Source organism: Drosophila suzukii, chromosome 2L (assembly GCF_043229965.1).
Source record: "Drosophila suzukii chromosome 2L, CBGP_Dsuzu_IsoJpt1.0, whole genome shotgun sequence".
NCBI lineage: Eukaryota > Metazoa > Arthropoda > Insecta > Diptera > Drosophilidae > Drosophila > Drosophila suzukii.
In genome coordinates this window covers 14,153,196-14,168,828 of record NC_092080.1, presented here as the reverse complement: position 1 = coordinate 14,168,828, position 15,633 = coordinate 14,153,196, and the positions used below count along the sequence as shown (strand labels likewise).

Below are 15,633 nucleotides of genomic sequence, written 5' to 3'. Positions count from 1 at the left end.
TTTTTTTTTGTAGTTCGTTGTGAGATTTTCCTTGTTTATAATCTAAAAACATACGTAGGTTCTCGAAATATCGAAATACATACTTACAATAAGTCCTTACAAAATAGATTGTTGTGTTTCTTTCCGTTTCCCATCTAGTCCTAATAGCAGCTAGTAATTGAAATAATGTTTTCCGATAAATTCATGGGTATAAGCAGGGGTAAAATATCTTATCAAATATCGGTTACAAACATTACTTTGTGCTAAGGCAGAGTTAGTTGGAAGATGTTCAAGTGCGAACGAGTTTCACAAAGCTAAATCTAGGTAATTATCAATAGCACTTAGTTAATATCAATTTTTTTGCTCTTGCTCTATGGTAGCCATGTGAGATATGTGAGAATGATAATGATGTCCGAATGAAATCAATTGTTCAGGTCAAAGCAAGCAAATCAGGTTAAAGTCAAGCCATCGAAGTCAGCATCCTTCTACACCTTCCAGTCCAAACGGAATTCGTCTACCAATAGCAAATGCTGATGGATGAGCCAACCTGTAAGTAATGAAAAATGTTATTAAATGGTATGGGGTATATTAGAACCATCCGTACCCTCCTGCTGCGCCAGCCCCAAGAACTCCTGCCACTTGGTCTGTATGTCCCAGTACTTCTCCTTGATCTGATTTCTGTCCTGCAGATAGGACACTGCAAACACGGCAAAGAAATACGCCTTGAGCACATCCTGCGGACGCGTTTCGAAGTGCAAATATATGCCCAAACATTTCTTTGTCTCCGCAATGATGAAGTGCTCATGGGGATCGAAAGAGGATACAATGTTTTCGATAATGCTGCTGCTTTTATACTCGTCAATCAGATTTTTTACGCTCAGTCCCAGCTTTATGTTCAGAGATACAGAAACGGTCTTTCCAACTGTGACCCTCTCCATCGCATTTACCTAAGAATCATTTTAAAAGGTTTAAAAAACTTGTAATACAAATACAGATTGACCACTTACCTGCTGTGGACTGAGCATTCTGGATGACCTGAAGAACTCTTCTAGAGCTATCAAATACCGGGACTCGTTGAAACTTCGCAGGCAAACCGCTCTTACCGCCTTGAGATTGGCGTACAGATGCAGACTGACCACCACGTAGAATACGGTGTACAGAACAGCCTGGCTCTTAATCAGCGTGAGGAGATATAGTCCCACAAAGGAGGCCACCAGATTCACGCACGTCTCCTGCGAACTATCCTTCGAGGCCACATCCGCCAGATTGCCCCTCACAGCATGGTGCTGGGTTAACGCCGATCTTGTAGCTCCTCCGGCCACGCCCACAATCGCCTTGAGCATGGTGGAACAGCACAAGATTTGAGTGCTGAAATGCGGATATTTGGGAAGCACATAGATTTCAATGCCCATGGCCAGATCGTTAAGGAAATCCGCCCGCAGTCGCCATTTCTTTGAGTCCACATCCAGTTGGGAGCCCTTCCACCAGGCAAACAGTATGCGGCCCACATGTCCGCTGCCCTCCTTCAATATCCAGGTGACTGTGGCGGAATACGCATTGATGTTCTCGCTTCCCACGCCGATTCCCTTCAAGATGGCATGCGTGCAGAGAGTTCCGCAGATTGTGCTGCAAAACGCCTGAGCCGTGTCCCAAATCTGATAAGCCGCGTAATCCTCGCTCACACTATCCGGATAGCCCTTGGGCAGGAAGACCTTCTGCAGCACACGGAAAAGGAGGAACTTCTCCTGGATCACCAGCTTATCGCCACGTAGGGGGACTCTCACAATGTTGCTCTGATCTGAAGTTACGATTTGAGGAGTGATTATTTGTTTAAAATATGGTTAATTTTTTATAATCTCTGTGGAAGAATACTAATATTTGAGTATTTTCAAAAACACTTTGTAGTTTTTGCATGGCAAAAACATACTTTAAGTGAAATTAGCTTAACCACAATCAAGGCTTGGCTTTACAATTTACAATCTTAAAATGCGCTTAAAAAATGTAAATGGAAAAAAAATTCAACGAAAAAATGTTTATATGAAAGGAATAAGAAATTAATATAACATTTGGAATCCAAATTTGGGATGTCATGATAATTTGTTTTATTTTTATAAGAATAATATTAAAGTTAATAGGAATCTTTGATTAAAGAAACGTCCATATCACATAGGCTAAGAATAAAACTATGGGAACATGTAAGTCCAAAAATAATCAATTTCAACGTGGCAGATAGCCACTTGAAACGGTCTTCGGAAATTAGCTTATATATGAACGATTTGTGATGGATTAACATAAAGATAGGCTCAGTTCCTTCCATAATTATAAAAATTTGGTTCCATAGCTGCCATAGGAAGCCTGTGTTGTTGGCTGGTCGGTTTGATCGATTTGCTCACCTGCTGGCGTCACATAGAGGATTTCCTCACCCTTCCTCCCGTACTGTTCCCGAAAATGGATTTTCATCTTTCCTGTGCGTTTCGCCTTGCGGTGGTGTATTGGTTCTGTCTGGAAATTAAGTTTTATCGCCTTTCCGGGGCTGGCGGGCGATTTTCCCTCCAAGCGGTTCTTTGGGGGGCTCCAGCAGCAGAACACCACCCACCTGGCACCACCCACAGCTTTTTATTTATGTCCGACGTCGGGCTGTCTGTCTCAGGCGAGAAGTCCGCGAAAATCCATCGGTTTATTGGCTACCGCAACTAAACTCGAAACAATCAGTGAACGCGGCGTAGCAAAGCGAACTCTAGGACATTTTACAAGCAAGCTGATGGGGCTGCTTCAATTAAATACTAGCAACTAATTGTAGTTCAAAATAAATATACCCCAAAAAGAACTTCTCCCCACGCCAACGATTTTCCGCACTCCCTCCCCCTTTCTTATCAGTCAGCTGTGCGCGGCCGCGTTTCGCTGTGAGTGCTGTAGTAGCGAGGTGTTTGCATTTTGCCGGAGAAATGGTCACACTTAAAATTTAATTTTTTAACAGTCATTATTATGATTTTAAGTTTATTAAGATTCAAAGAAGATAGAATTTCAGAAAAAATGTAAATGTTTTTTATATACACCAGCATTTTCCGGTGTCTTTTTTTTAGCACTTAGGAAGTTTTTTAACGGATTTTAGCCAGATTTTAACATTAACATTAACATTGAGCTCAATGAAAAGCACCCGTGTTCATTTTTAAAAACATCGCTAATTTAACGCTTTTCTTAAAAACCGAGCTTATCGACCATCTAATACCTAGCATGAAATAACATAGTAAGGATTATCTGACCAGCTATGTCGCCCGACTACAGCGTTCTTTCTTGTTTTTCTTTATTTTCTTATTACACTTTGCATTCGCTCTTATAACGCCAACGCCTCTTAATCTCCCTCTTAAAATACACACAACAAAATATATTTTAAGATGAATAGAATAGACAAGGTAAAAGAAATTGTCTTTTACGATTTCAAAAAAAAAAGAAAGCAAATTTTAGGCTTTGTCCTTATTGTTTATGTGAACTTCAAATGGCATTCCAGCGAAAAACATGTGGATATATATATTTGGATATTTATGATGTCATGTTTTGAATGTGCGATAAATGTTTGCAAATTTAGTAGTAAAAGAAGTAGCACAATATGAATGATTGATTTTAATGTAGTTTCTATGAAATAAAACAGCAACGCTTTGTTTTAATGTTAGTTTTCTATGAAATCGAATATTTAAAAGTAAAGTATGCAGTGTAAACGCCTCGCACGAATTTTGAGAATTTCGAAAATGATGCTAGCAGTCTAAACACACTATAACAAAGGGATTAAATTTAAAAGAGATTTCTTCAATACTCAAACCCCCCAGAAATCCTTTTCACATCTCCCATGAATATCCAACACCACTCCCCTTCCGTTCCCATCAGCTGTTCACGTCTCGCTGTGAATGGCGTCAGCTGAGCGCAATTTGGGTCACACTGCGCAAACGGTCTCACCAACGGATAAGTTTATAAAAAGGAGCGTCCCGAAAGGTTCGCCAGCAATAACAGCTCAGCAGACCAAACAAAAGCAAACCACAAACTATATAAAGTTCCAAGTGACAGCTATAAAGCTAAACAACAAACGCCCCAGTGATACAACTAGTAGGGCCCAGTGTGTGATACAATCGTCTAAATTTAAAGTGTGAGAAACTGAGTAAACTTTTGGCAGCCGATCGAAAGACAAATTCCCGTTGGTGTGAGCCGAGTGCTACAAAAAAGAAAAGGAACACTAATAAAAACCAACCGAAACCAGGCAATGTCATTGGAGGATCTCAAGTCCAAGTTGCGTCGTCATCCCAAGCTAGTGGGCCTTGGAGGAGTGGGCCTCCTTACTGCGTAAGTAAATCCGAATCACGCCATAACAACCCAAGAAAACCATAACAAATACAGTTGATGAAACAGCTGCTACAGGTCGCAAGCACTCAGAAAAGCAAACTTACCGAATGTAATATCACCAATTTTATTCTAATATTTAATTCTTGGAAAATATAAATTTTACATATTATCTTATTACCTATAGAAAGGTATATTATTGTTAGTCATACAATTTTTCCATCTGTGTCGCAAGAAAAGGAAAATATAGAAAAACACCTTTCACTGATTCACTTACAATATTTACAGAGATTACTTTGATTTAGGGGGCTCGTCCGCACACGTTTTCTCTATTTTTTTTGTCTTATTTTATATGGCGCCACAATAAGTCGTACAATCTAGATATACTATACGTATATATCAAGAAAAACAATAACAACAACAGATCTTGTTTTCCGCATTCCCTATGCCAAACAGGCGCACATGTGACGTCATTTGTTTACAACAAATTACGCGATGAATAATCAGGCCACAAGCTAAAAACAGTTAATGGTAAACGGTTGACAAACAAAAGGGTTTTCGGTGGTGTGACTTCAAATATATGTATGAATTTAAAGTTGATAAGAAGCGATTTTACCAATAATCATAGCAATGAAAGTTAAAAATATTCAATTGATTTGCGCAATTCACAGTATTTTTTTCTTATCAACTTAAGATATTAATATCTTTCGTATAATTTATTGGATAAATAAATTCTGTATAAATATTAAATATGAAGTATGGAATTATATTATTATAACTTACTTTGATTTGAATAAAACTTTTTTAAAATTACTGATCCCTTCATTCAATGAATTATTAGTAAGGAAAACTATAGTTTTATCAAATTACATTTTTGTAGAGTATTTACATGGTCTTTGACAAGCGCCATATAGCCTGACTCTTTTATTTTCTCACCAAAACACGATCAAAACAAACGTACGATTTTGTAAAAGTGAGATAGCAAGATGACAAACTTTTTGTTTTTGCCTCTGCTTCTTATTCATCGTGTGCGTGAACAGCTGTTCAAGGCCCCCCAAAAAAAAAGAAACACACTGAAAAAAATACCGGTTGCCAAAACTAAAATGGCGCCATAATAGTGCGCACTTTACAAATACTTACGAGAACCCCACGCGAACTTATAGTTCTTATCACAGGTGATAATATTGTTTTTCTTGTTTGTTTGGGACTTTTGGGGGATGGTATAATGAAATAGTTGCCTTTGCACATGGAGGTGACGCGCCCACTTTTTTAAAAATAAACAAACTAGTCTTCGATTACGTTGTTGTTGTTTATCTCACGTTTATCTCAATAACAAATAGTTGGCATCGATAGGTGTTGTTGTTAAGGTGTTGTTAAGGTCAATTAATCAAAAAAGAAAACAACAACAACATGTACCTAGTATAAAACGGAAGTTAAGATAATAGATAAAAAGGGTTTAAAAATAAAAAGACTTCAACACATACCGTAATCCTTTTAAATTGTAGAATTAAAATTATCTAATTTCATTTATAAATTAATTAAATATAAAAACTTAAAAATATTTATGAGGTTTTAACATTGAAGCGCACTTTAAGTACAAGCAAACAAACCAAATTGTAAACAACAACAAACTATAAATAATTGTTTATTTTACAAACAAAACAAACTGTCGGCAGCGGTAATGACAATTGTAAATAGTTATTAAAAAATAAGTAAGAGTGGAAATTAAAAAATAAATATCGAAATCGTTTCAAAATAATATTTGACTGACTATTTTTTAAAATCGTTTTTAAAATTAAAATCTAATTCCAATTTAAAATGACTAATTCATTTTTAATGAATTTAAAACTAAATAACTAATTACCGCTACAAAACTCAATTACAACATTTAAGTTAACACATATTTTATGTATTCCCAATTTCAGTGCTGGTTTTTTGCTCTACGAGTCGCCGCAGGTTCGCCGCTTCCTCTCACAGTATGTGGACAAGAAATCTCCGGAGCCGGACAAACGGCGCGCCGAGTACATCTACATCAAGTACCACATCTACCGCGAGTCCATGCGAAAGTTGAAGCAGAAGGAGGAGGACGAGAAGAAGTGGATCAGCGTGATCATCAATCCGATTGGGAAATGGTGGAAGGCGGCCAAGCATTCGGTGGCCTGGCGACTTCTCAACATTGCCCAAACTGGCAGCCAGCCGGAGCGCCTAAAGGCGGTCCAGCAGCTCATCTGCATGGATCATTTGAAGGACTGGGACTTCCGGCATCTGGCCCAGATCTGCGATGCTCGCACCGCCGTCTCATTGGCCCGTTGTAATGCCGACACACGCTGGTTCATGCCCGTCCATCGGAGGGGCTGCATCAAGAATCCAAAGATGCTCCTCTCGGAGCTCCACGTGATGTTGGCCCGACTGCGACCCATGTCCTGCGTGGATCACTTCTTTAGCAAATACTTCCCCGAACAGGATACCATTGTAAGTCTACTTCTATCACGATTTGTTCTATTATACTAAAACATTGCCGTTTTCCTGCAGGAGGACATCCACGAATACTTGACCCAGGAGCAGACCATTGTTCTTTCCACAGCCGACACGGATTTACTCAAGGAAATCATCTCCTTCCTGCACCACATCACCAAGGATCCCGAGGCTTCGGCCAGGCTCATAAGGGACGGAGGCCTTGTGCACCTCATGGAGCTGCGAAAGATTTTCAGCGATGACAACGAGACTCTTTCGACTCTCTGCAAGGTGTTGGCCAATATGTCCCTAGTCCCCGATGCTGTAGAACATTTCTTCTCATCCGGTTGGGTGGGAGCCCTCGCCGAGTGGCAACAGTGCCCCGATCTGCGACTGCAGGTGATCTCTGCCAAGACGATGGCCAATCTGGATCACGACGATCCCAACCAGTGCACATATCCACCGAATGTCTATCCACTGCATCCGCGAGTTCGCACCCGCAGGAAGCCCAAGGCGGATATTGTTTTTGTCCACGGATTGCTGGGAGGGGTTTTCATCACCTGGCGGCAGCGCGACAGGAAGCCCACGGAGTTGGGTCTCTATGGAAAGAATGCCTTCTACACCAGTGAAACGGATGATGTGTTCCTGGTGGGCGAACAGAAGAGAGTTAATGGCAGCAAGCAAAAGAAGGAGCAGGGCAAGCCATTGGTAGCCGGACAAGCTACCGATGTGTCCAAAAATGGCAACGCAAGCCCCAAGACGGAAGCAATTAAAGGTACATTTAAATATAAACCCTTGTTTGTCCTTAACTAACTCGCTCTTTTTTCAACTTAAGATCCTGTCTTGAAAGCCAGTAAAAAAGTGGAGGAACAGCGACTGAACATAAGCGATGCAGCCACCAAGGAATTCGTGGAGACCCTGCGAAACGAAGCCGAGTTGGACTCTGATTGGGAGGTGGTCCATCCGGATGTTCCGCTAAATGCCAACGAAGAGTGTGTCGGAAAATTCAGCGTGTGCGGAAGTGAGTGGCGCAACCAGGACACCTGTGAGGAATACACAAATTGCTGGCCCATGGAATGGCTGCCCGATGATTATCCAGATTCCAGGATTCTCGGTATAGATTACACTTCAGCGGTCACAGAGTGGTCTGCCAACTTTACAAAATACTGCCCGTGTGAAAAGGGACAGGGTCACATTGATGTGAGAGCCAGCACTCTGCTCGAGAGGATCTCCGCTTCGGACGTTGGCAACGATCGTCCGATTGTGTGGATAGGACATTCCATGGGCGGCCTGCTAACCAAGCTGATACTGCTCAAATCCCTGGACTCCCAGGAGCCGAAGGTCCAACAGCTCGCCAAGAATACCAAGGGCATTGTATTTTTGGGTACTCCACACCGGGGTTCCCCCATTGCCAAATGGAAGCAGCACATGCAGATGATACTATCGCCCTCCATTGAGGTTAAGGAAATGGAGGAGAACTCGCCGAAATTGTTGGAGATGCATCGCCGATTTATGGGTTGCCTGCACACGTTTCTGCGCCATGTGAAAGTTGTCAGTGTGGCGGAAGGATCTCCCACCATGCTGACCACTTTTAAATTCCCACTACGCATTGTCACGGAGGAGTCCTCTAAGATAGATTTCGGGGACTTCTATCTGCTGAAGGATGACCACCTGAGTCTCTCCAAGCCGATTTACAGGCAATCTTTTCTGTATCAGAGACTATTGCATGTGATCCGGGAGGCCATCAAGGAGAAATCAGATCCAAAAGATCAGGATGGGCATTCGCAAGTCGCTCCAAGTCAAGATGTTGTGCTCATGAACATCGTGGCTATCCTAATAAAGGGAGCCAAGGGTCTGTTTGAATCGCTGCCCAGAGTCGCTCTAAGATTTAGCACTTAGGGTGGGTGACCATCCCGCTGCACGCCAGTACCTTAATAGTATCCCGATTAGTCTAAGAGCCTTGTAATGTATTTGCCCAGACTGAGCAGAGCTCTTAATAGGGGCTATTGCTTTTCGATACGACGCATCACCATCATTATCAGATCTTTGTAAATACTCTCGCACTCCATGTAGCTTCTTACACCTAAATCCTAATTTATTTTGCTCGGTCTTCGACTTAAACGTTCTAATAAAAATACATACATGTTTTACACTATCAAGAATATCTTTTAATTTGCCGGAAATAGACTGTGTATTAGAATTTAGTTCAGTTATTTAAAAAAGTATTAAATACATTTATTTTAAAAGATTATTCTTATCAAAAATAACATTCTTATATTATATATATTTATTTGGTGCCCAAGTTGCCTTGCATTAACTAGAGTTCTGAGCCTCCTGGAGCTTCTTGGCCTTTAGTCGCTCCTGTGCCAATCTCCGGTTCTCAGCAATCCTGGCCATCTGCTCGTTAGACAATTTTTTGGCCGCTGGCGTCGGAGGCTGTGAAGGAGGCAGCGGCTGGCCATAGTCACTGACGTCCAGCGAAGCCAAGGGAGCTCCATTGCGATCGAACGTTGGTGCCACCGGTGCTCCATTGCGATCGAAGGTGGGAGCATCTACAGCAGAGTATGGCGTGGACATCACAGCATTGCCTCGAGAAAATGAGGGAGTGGCCATCGTACTGTTGCTCGAGGCAGTGGACATTTTCCTCTGGTGCGGGGTGCGTGGCGCCAGTCTGGACATGGCTATCTGTTCGCCCAGCAGCGCATCAAACTCATCGAAGGGCTCATCGCCGGCACCTTCCGGCTGATCATCCTGTCCCTCATCCATGGCCTCCGCCTCGTGGGCACGCAAATCCTCCAGCTGACCGAGACGATAACGCGTCATGTGCACCTGCAGTGGCTTCTTCTTGCCCAGCCGCTCTATGTTGTTAAGCACATCGTCAAAGGTGTATGTGGGATACATTCGATGACCCCAGTGCTGCAGGCGGCGCATCACCTCGTCGAGATCGGTTTTCTCATACCCCTTGCCCTTGAACTTTATGTCCTTAAAGTAATCCTCGATGGTCTGGATTCCACGGGGACCACGAAGTGTCTCTACCGTGAGCCGGGGTCGGGGATTCCTCACCGCCCGTTTCTTGGGCTCCACTTTCTGGGCATCCTGACTACCAGGTTCTCCGGCATTTTCCTCGTCGTCCGCAAAAAGTTTCTCGCCCTCCCCATCGCTGGGCAACTGATCCGGGTCCGTGGCCAGATTGTCATTGAAGAGGTCATCCACACCATCGTCGCCAAATAGGGATGCCATGGACTAGTTTATTGGAAATTGCAGGGCGGAAAACAAAACTCAACCACAACAAAAGAATCTAACAAAATTTTGCCGCCATTTTCTTCTTCTTTCAAGTCTGTCATTCGCAGGCGACGCTTGCATAAGTTACAGGGCTGCCAACCGAATGGCTCTTTGTTCTTTTCTTTTTCACATTACATAACTGTTTGGACAATTTTCATGATTATTTGGTTTAGTTTGGAGTACATTTCATCAGTGGGTGGCAGGGAAAGAAATTTGTACAGCTACCCGGCTTTTGCGTTGGTGGCAACAGACAGTAGAGATGGGTGCGTGACGTATTTTCCATGCACGATTCAAGACTATTTATTTTATTAATGGGTAATATTAAAAGAAAAAAGTCTACCCCTAGAGGTTTAAAAAGTTTTTATGGCTTGACAACCTATTATTTTATACAAATAACTTAATCTTAACCTTAACCTAACTACACATCAAAAAAAAATTTTATTTTGATAAAGTTTTAATACAAAGAGCCCATGGCATCGAGTTGTTTTAAAGATCAACAAAAACATTGTAAGACATTATAATTTTTTTATACTCATGCATAATTTATTAAGGGAAGAGTAAGATTTTTCTTGCATTTGAAGTTCAATAAGAGTGATTCACCTTTGTTATTACTTAAACCATTATTTTGAGCTGTTGTCTCTTAAAACTATGGACAAAAACTGTTTAATTTATTCATAAATAGTACAGTTTCGTGAAAAATGAATTGCTATTACCAAGTCGTGATTTTCGTGCACATCGCGAGCAAGTCCCATCTCTAGGACTCCAAAGCAACCCTGGAAACCAGGCCTGGCAACGCTAGCAAAAACGCCATACTTCCAAGAGCATTTTTCGGGGCGAGTTTACATTTTGCGGATAATTGTGGAAAAAGCGGTAAAAGAACGTGCAAACACGAACCGACAAATCGCTGCCTAAATGTGGTCACCACGTGCGATAAGAACGCCACGTTTAAAACGCTGAAACCATCAATACCAGGCCGAAAAAAGAGCGGTTCTTTGGCTAAGGGCGAGCGAAGAAAATTAAGTGTGGTGGGAATCGGAATCGGGATTCTACGCATTGTACGGCGTATCAGCTGCAGAAGATTGTGTGCACCCCAAGCGAAGCAGGCGAAACCAAAACAAAACAAAATCGTTTGGCCAACTATGAGATCGTAGGACCGACGGCACGCGATTCAATTCGACCGCCATGGACAAGCGGTTCAAGTGGCCGCTCAAACAGCGGGCCATTTACTCGGATGCGCCCTATCATCACAATCCGTCGCGTGGCTACCAGAGGCATCTGCACGGCGGTCATCCCAATCAGCCGCAGCATCCGCACCAGCATCCCGGCAAGAGTTATGCGCGCCAGCAGTACGGCTATAGCCATGGCGGCGGTGCTTGCTACCGCAAACCAATGCCGCCACCTCCTCCGCCCGTTGCTCAGCCGCAGATGGGGGGCGGGGCCATGGCGCCACCCTCGTCCGGCGGATCAGTGGGTGCCGGCGCCGATATGGTCACCCTCATCGTGGAGAACAACAACCTGAAGCGTATGATTGTGCTCCATTTGAAGTTGATGCAGGAGCAGACGGACAGTCTGGCGGTTAAGGACAAGGAACTGGACGATCAGAGCGCCAGGATGGGCGCGGTGCTGGCGCAGAATCAGGAACTAAAGCAGGCAGTCGCCAAGCTGGAGGCAGCCAATGAGGATCTGCGCAAGCAACTGCGAAGGAAGAACCAGCGGCGAAACGATGATGACGACGACGACGATGATCACTCACTGCCACCTGCTGCCCCACAGCAGAGACCGATCCGCTGTCATGCCGAGACGCAAACTGTGATCAGGGAGCGGGAACAATGCACTCAGACCATAGATGTCCAACCGCAACTGGCGGAGGTGCAGCCCAGGAGCCTGCATGTGGAGGAAGTTCCAGCGGTGACCCACCACGCTGGAGTGGTCACGAACCTGCCAAGCAGCAAGCGCTCAGAGAGCAAAGGCCGCGGCGAGTTTAATGGCAAAAAAGTGAGCACCTTCATCCTGCAGCGTATGAATCAGGACTCCAAGCATCACATCCAGGAGCATTCGGACCAGCCGGAAGAACAGGCGATGCAGACGCAAGAGGAGCAGCTGCAGCAGGAGGACGACCATCTTCGGGAGGAGGTTCAACTCCCGGGAGAGGACGACCATCTTCGGGAGGAGGTTCAACTCCCGGGAGAGGAAGACCATCTTCGGGAGGAGGTTCATCTTCCTGAAGACGACGACCATCTACAAATGCAAGAAGTGCAAACTGAAGAAGTTGTTGGGGGCGATATTTTCCACGATGCTTTGGAATCCATTGAAATGGAGGTGGTTACCGAGGAGATGGTGGTATTGGAAGAGCATGTACAAACTGTAGATGCTAACGGCCATATGGAGGAAGACGATGAAGAAGAAGAAGATCAGGAGAACTCGGATGAAGAGGAAGATAGTGAGGAGGACGATGAAGACGACGAGGATACTCAATCGTTGGACACTAATTCAGATGCACACTTTCGAACTGAGGACGATCTCTGGCAGAATCAGGTGAGTTTGATGAGATTCATCAATCATAAGAATATGTCAAGCAAACCCCTAATCTTGCAGATAAGCTCTATGGAGTTGGACACGACGGAGGAGAAGGCCTTGGCGCCTTCGGCACACTCAACCCCCAATCATTTGCCGAAGTCTCTGCCACATGCGGAGGTTAGGAAGGAGGAGCATCAGGACTGGAAGGCTGAAAAGCTGCTGCAACTGGAGAACGATCAAAAACAACTGGATCAGGAACTAGAGACCAGTGACCAAATGGAGGTGGACAACGTCAAGATCGTCTCAGAAAAAAAGAGAATCGAGGAAGAAAAGATTGCAGGAACTGCATTGAAAGCCCTGCTTCTCCTGCGGGAAGCGGCGGAGGAGATGGAAAAGGGCAAGAAGGTGGCGGAAATACGTAAGGAGCAGGAGGAGCATCAGGATGGAGCCACAGAAGAACTGAAAGCAATAAAAAAGCTGCAGGAAGTTCCCAAGGCGGAGCTAAAACCGCACGATCCACCCAAGGAGCATAAGCGACAGGATCGTCAAGAGGATGCTCGCGTGGAACAGCAGAAAGAGGTACGCGAGGAGCAGAAAGAAGTCCTTAAAATGCAACCGGAGGATGCACCCAAGCAGCTGTTAAAAGCGGTAGCACCCAAGGTAGCTGCTGTTCCAAGTCCATCTGTTAGGGAAACTAAGTTGCCCAAGGCCAACACCGCTGACACAAAAGCTTCTCCTGCTCAAAAAAGTATAGCCAACCATCAGTCCACCAAGACACAAACTGATCCCGTGAAAAAGCAGCGTTTGCAGGTTAAGATCAGGCAGTATGAGATGTTCTCTGGCATTAGGAATAGCTCATCCGCCCAGTTCGATGCACGAAAACACAAGAACACTGATCAAGACCCGGGGCTCGAGACAAAGATCTCGAAACAAGCGTTGGTCAATGATAAAAGGATCACTTCGGAAAAGTCTCCGAACCAAGATCAGGACATAGACCACGTGGAGACAGTTAAACGCAAACTGCAGGAACATTTGAAAAAGGAGCTCCTTAGCCAGAGTCAGCTGCCGCAAGTTGCGCTTAAAAAGCCTATCAAGGAGAGAACAGTCACAAACCTAATCTATCCACCACCCAGTGCACCAGTATCCTCTACCACAATAACCCCAGCGCCAACGCCGTCGACGACACCTACGCCCGGCTCTACGCCGCAGCCCACGCTCACATCCTCGATGGAACCGGAAATTTCTGCGTCAAAATCCAAATCCAAGGCAGCTGAACAAATAGCCACTCCTCTGACACCTCAGTCCAATAGCAGTGTTAGCAGCAGCGCATCAACGACCAGAAAACCCCTAAACAATTGTTCACCCCACACTTACAGCAAGGCAACTGCGAGATCGGGAAAATCCAAGTCCATATTCCGAACCGCCACCTTTCCGTACACCACGAGAACGTGGGAGGATCAGGAGTTCCACTGTGACAACGAGTTCTTCCTGGAAGAGGCCGACGAGCTCTTGGCGGATAATCCTAGTCTGGAGATTCCTAAGTGGCAGGATGTCCCAGTGCAGCCCAGTTCAAGTAAAAGTAAATTAGAACAACTGAGCGATGCTGCTTTCGAGCGGCGGCACCAAAAGTATGTGAAGGATGAGATCGATCGCAAGTGCCGGGATGCACGTTACATGAAAGAGCAAATACGGCTCGAGGGGCTAAGGATGCGTCGGAACCAAGACGAGGTGTTGGTTGCGCTGGATCCGCTGCCCACGTCCACCTTCTACCCGCTGCCCGAGGACATTGAAGGCATTCAATTCGTCAACGAGGTGACTGTTCAAGCCTTCGGCGAAAACATGGTCAACATGGAGGCACGGGACGATTTCGGCGTCGCCTGGGTGGATGCTGTCGAAGCGCCAACCTCCATAGCAAGGTCCAAGGCAATGGCTGAGCCGGTGGCAACGTTGGCCAGCAAAAAGCTGCCCACCACAGCCGCCGAGGCGAGGCATCAAGAAAACCACTCCTCCTACGTGTTTCCCAAGCGACGCAAGCGCCAGAAGAATCGTTAGCCAGGACGCTTCTGGGAGATCTGCTATGGAAGTTGAGCTAATGAGTGGCGGTTGGGCTGAGGACGTTGCGTTTACCATACTGATGATTTTCATTTTGTAATTTTTAATTATTTCATAAGCGTAAAGTGAATGCACCAGAGTTAACAGTAACGAATCCCAGAGATCGTCAAGATGTCATATAATCCAGATCAGACGATACTTCTTGTATATATGGTTCCACATATATGTATATGACTTCTGGAACTTTTTAAACTTGTTTTTATTTTTGTAGATCTATCAATTTGTAAATTATAATCGCATAAATTCTGTAAATGATTATTTAAACAATTAAGATTCTATTTGATATTAAATGGAATTGTAAAAGTTAAAATCAGTGCAGCTAAAGTATTTTCCAATTTTTTAATTGTATTTTCCGTCGCCTGGTCTGGAAATGATTAGTTTTAGTTACCGTCTTGCAATCTGTTGAAATTCTAAAGAGTTTCGCTCTAGCTTGTTTCAAATTTACATAATTAGTCTCACAAAACATTTAATCTATTTCACTCGCTAAGTTAGATCGGATAATCCATCTCAGCTTTATCCCCTTTAAGATCGCCCGTACTGAAGTGATAATAACGAAACCGAAATGATATAATGTTCAATGGGCTTTTTTTTTGGCGAAACATAAAGAAATTCGTAGACTTCTATTTTTAAATATTTTTTTCCTAGCTTTTATTAATTTTTTTTTCTTTATTTATACTATGTTATGTCTTGATGATTTTCTAATGCAGACAACGAGTGTGTTGCGAAGAGTTACTCAGGTATATCTCTGATAATTTCCTTTTTTGTGGGTTTGATTGTATGTAAAAATTGTATGTGTTGTTGTCTGCTTAGAGTCATCAAATTTTACATTTAACGCATTGTTTTATTTTATTAACTTCTTTTAACTTGTTTTATGTTTTACCAAAAACAACCGTTGAAAAACACAAACAAGAATTCAAAAATAAATATAAACCTGATTTCCAAGCTGTAAACTTGTTTGGC

General features: G+C 43.7%; 4 protein-coding genes across 4 annotated transcripts; 2 read left to right on the top strand and 2 right to left on the bottom strand.

Moving 5' to 3' along the window:
- Positions 1-180: 180 nt before the first annotated feature.
- On the bottom strand, positions 181-2,844 carry LOC108013973 (RUS family member 1). The gene is made up of 4 exons (XM_017079992.4): positions 2,373-2,844; positions 987-1,777; positions 584-926; positions 181-526 (listed from the first exon to the last, which is right to left on the bottom strand). Exons 1-4 carry the CDS (start codon positions 2,437-2,439, stop codon positions 465-467), a joined length of 1,263 nt encoding a protein of 420 aa, XP_016935481.2. The 5' UTR covers positions 2,440-2,844; the 3' UTR covers positions 181-464.
- Positions 2,845-3,925: 1,081 nt separating this feature from the next.
- LOC108013922 (protein SERAC1) lies at positions 3,926-8,917 on the top strand. The gene is made up of 4 exons (XM_017079928.4): positions 3,926-4,311; positions 6,234-6,780; positions 6,841-7,537; positions 7,598-8,917. Exons 1-4 carry the CDS (start codon positions 4,232-4,234, stop codon positions 8,659-8,661), a joined length of 2,388 nt encoding a protein of 795 aa, XP_016935417.3. The 5' UTR covers positions 3,926-4,231; the 3' UTR covers positions 8,662-8,917.
- A 55-nt stretch (positions 8,918-8,972) lies between these two features.
- LOC108014003 (protein TIPIN homolog) lies at positions 8,973-10,240 on the bottom strand. Its single transcript, XM_017080016.4, has one exon. The coding sequence runs from the start codon at positions 10,000-10,002 to the stop codon at positions 9,076-9,078; it is 927 nt and encodes a 308-aa protein (XP_016935505.3). The 5' UTR covers positions 10,003-10,240; the 3' UTR covers positions 8,973-9,075.
- A 601-nt stretch (positions 10,241-10,841) lies between these two features.
- Positions 10,842-15,615, top strand: msl-1 (male-specific lethal 1). Its single transcript, XM_017079902.4, has 2 exons — positions 10,842-12,579; positions 12,640-15,615. Exons 1-2 carry the CDS (start codon positions 11,227-11,229, stop codon positions 14,611-14,613), a joined length of 3,327 nt encoding a protein of 1,108 aa, XP_016935391.2. The 5' UTR covers positions 10,842-11,226; the 3' UTR covers positions 14,614-15,615.
- Positions 15,616-15,633: the final 18 nt, after the last annotated feature.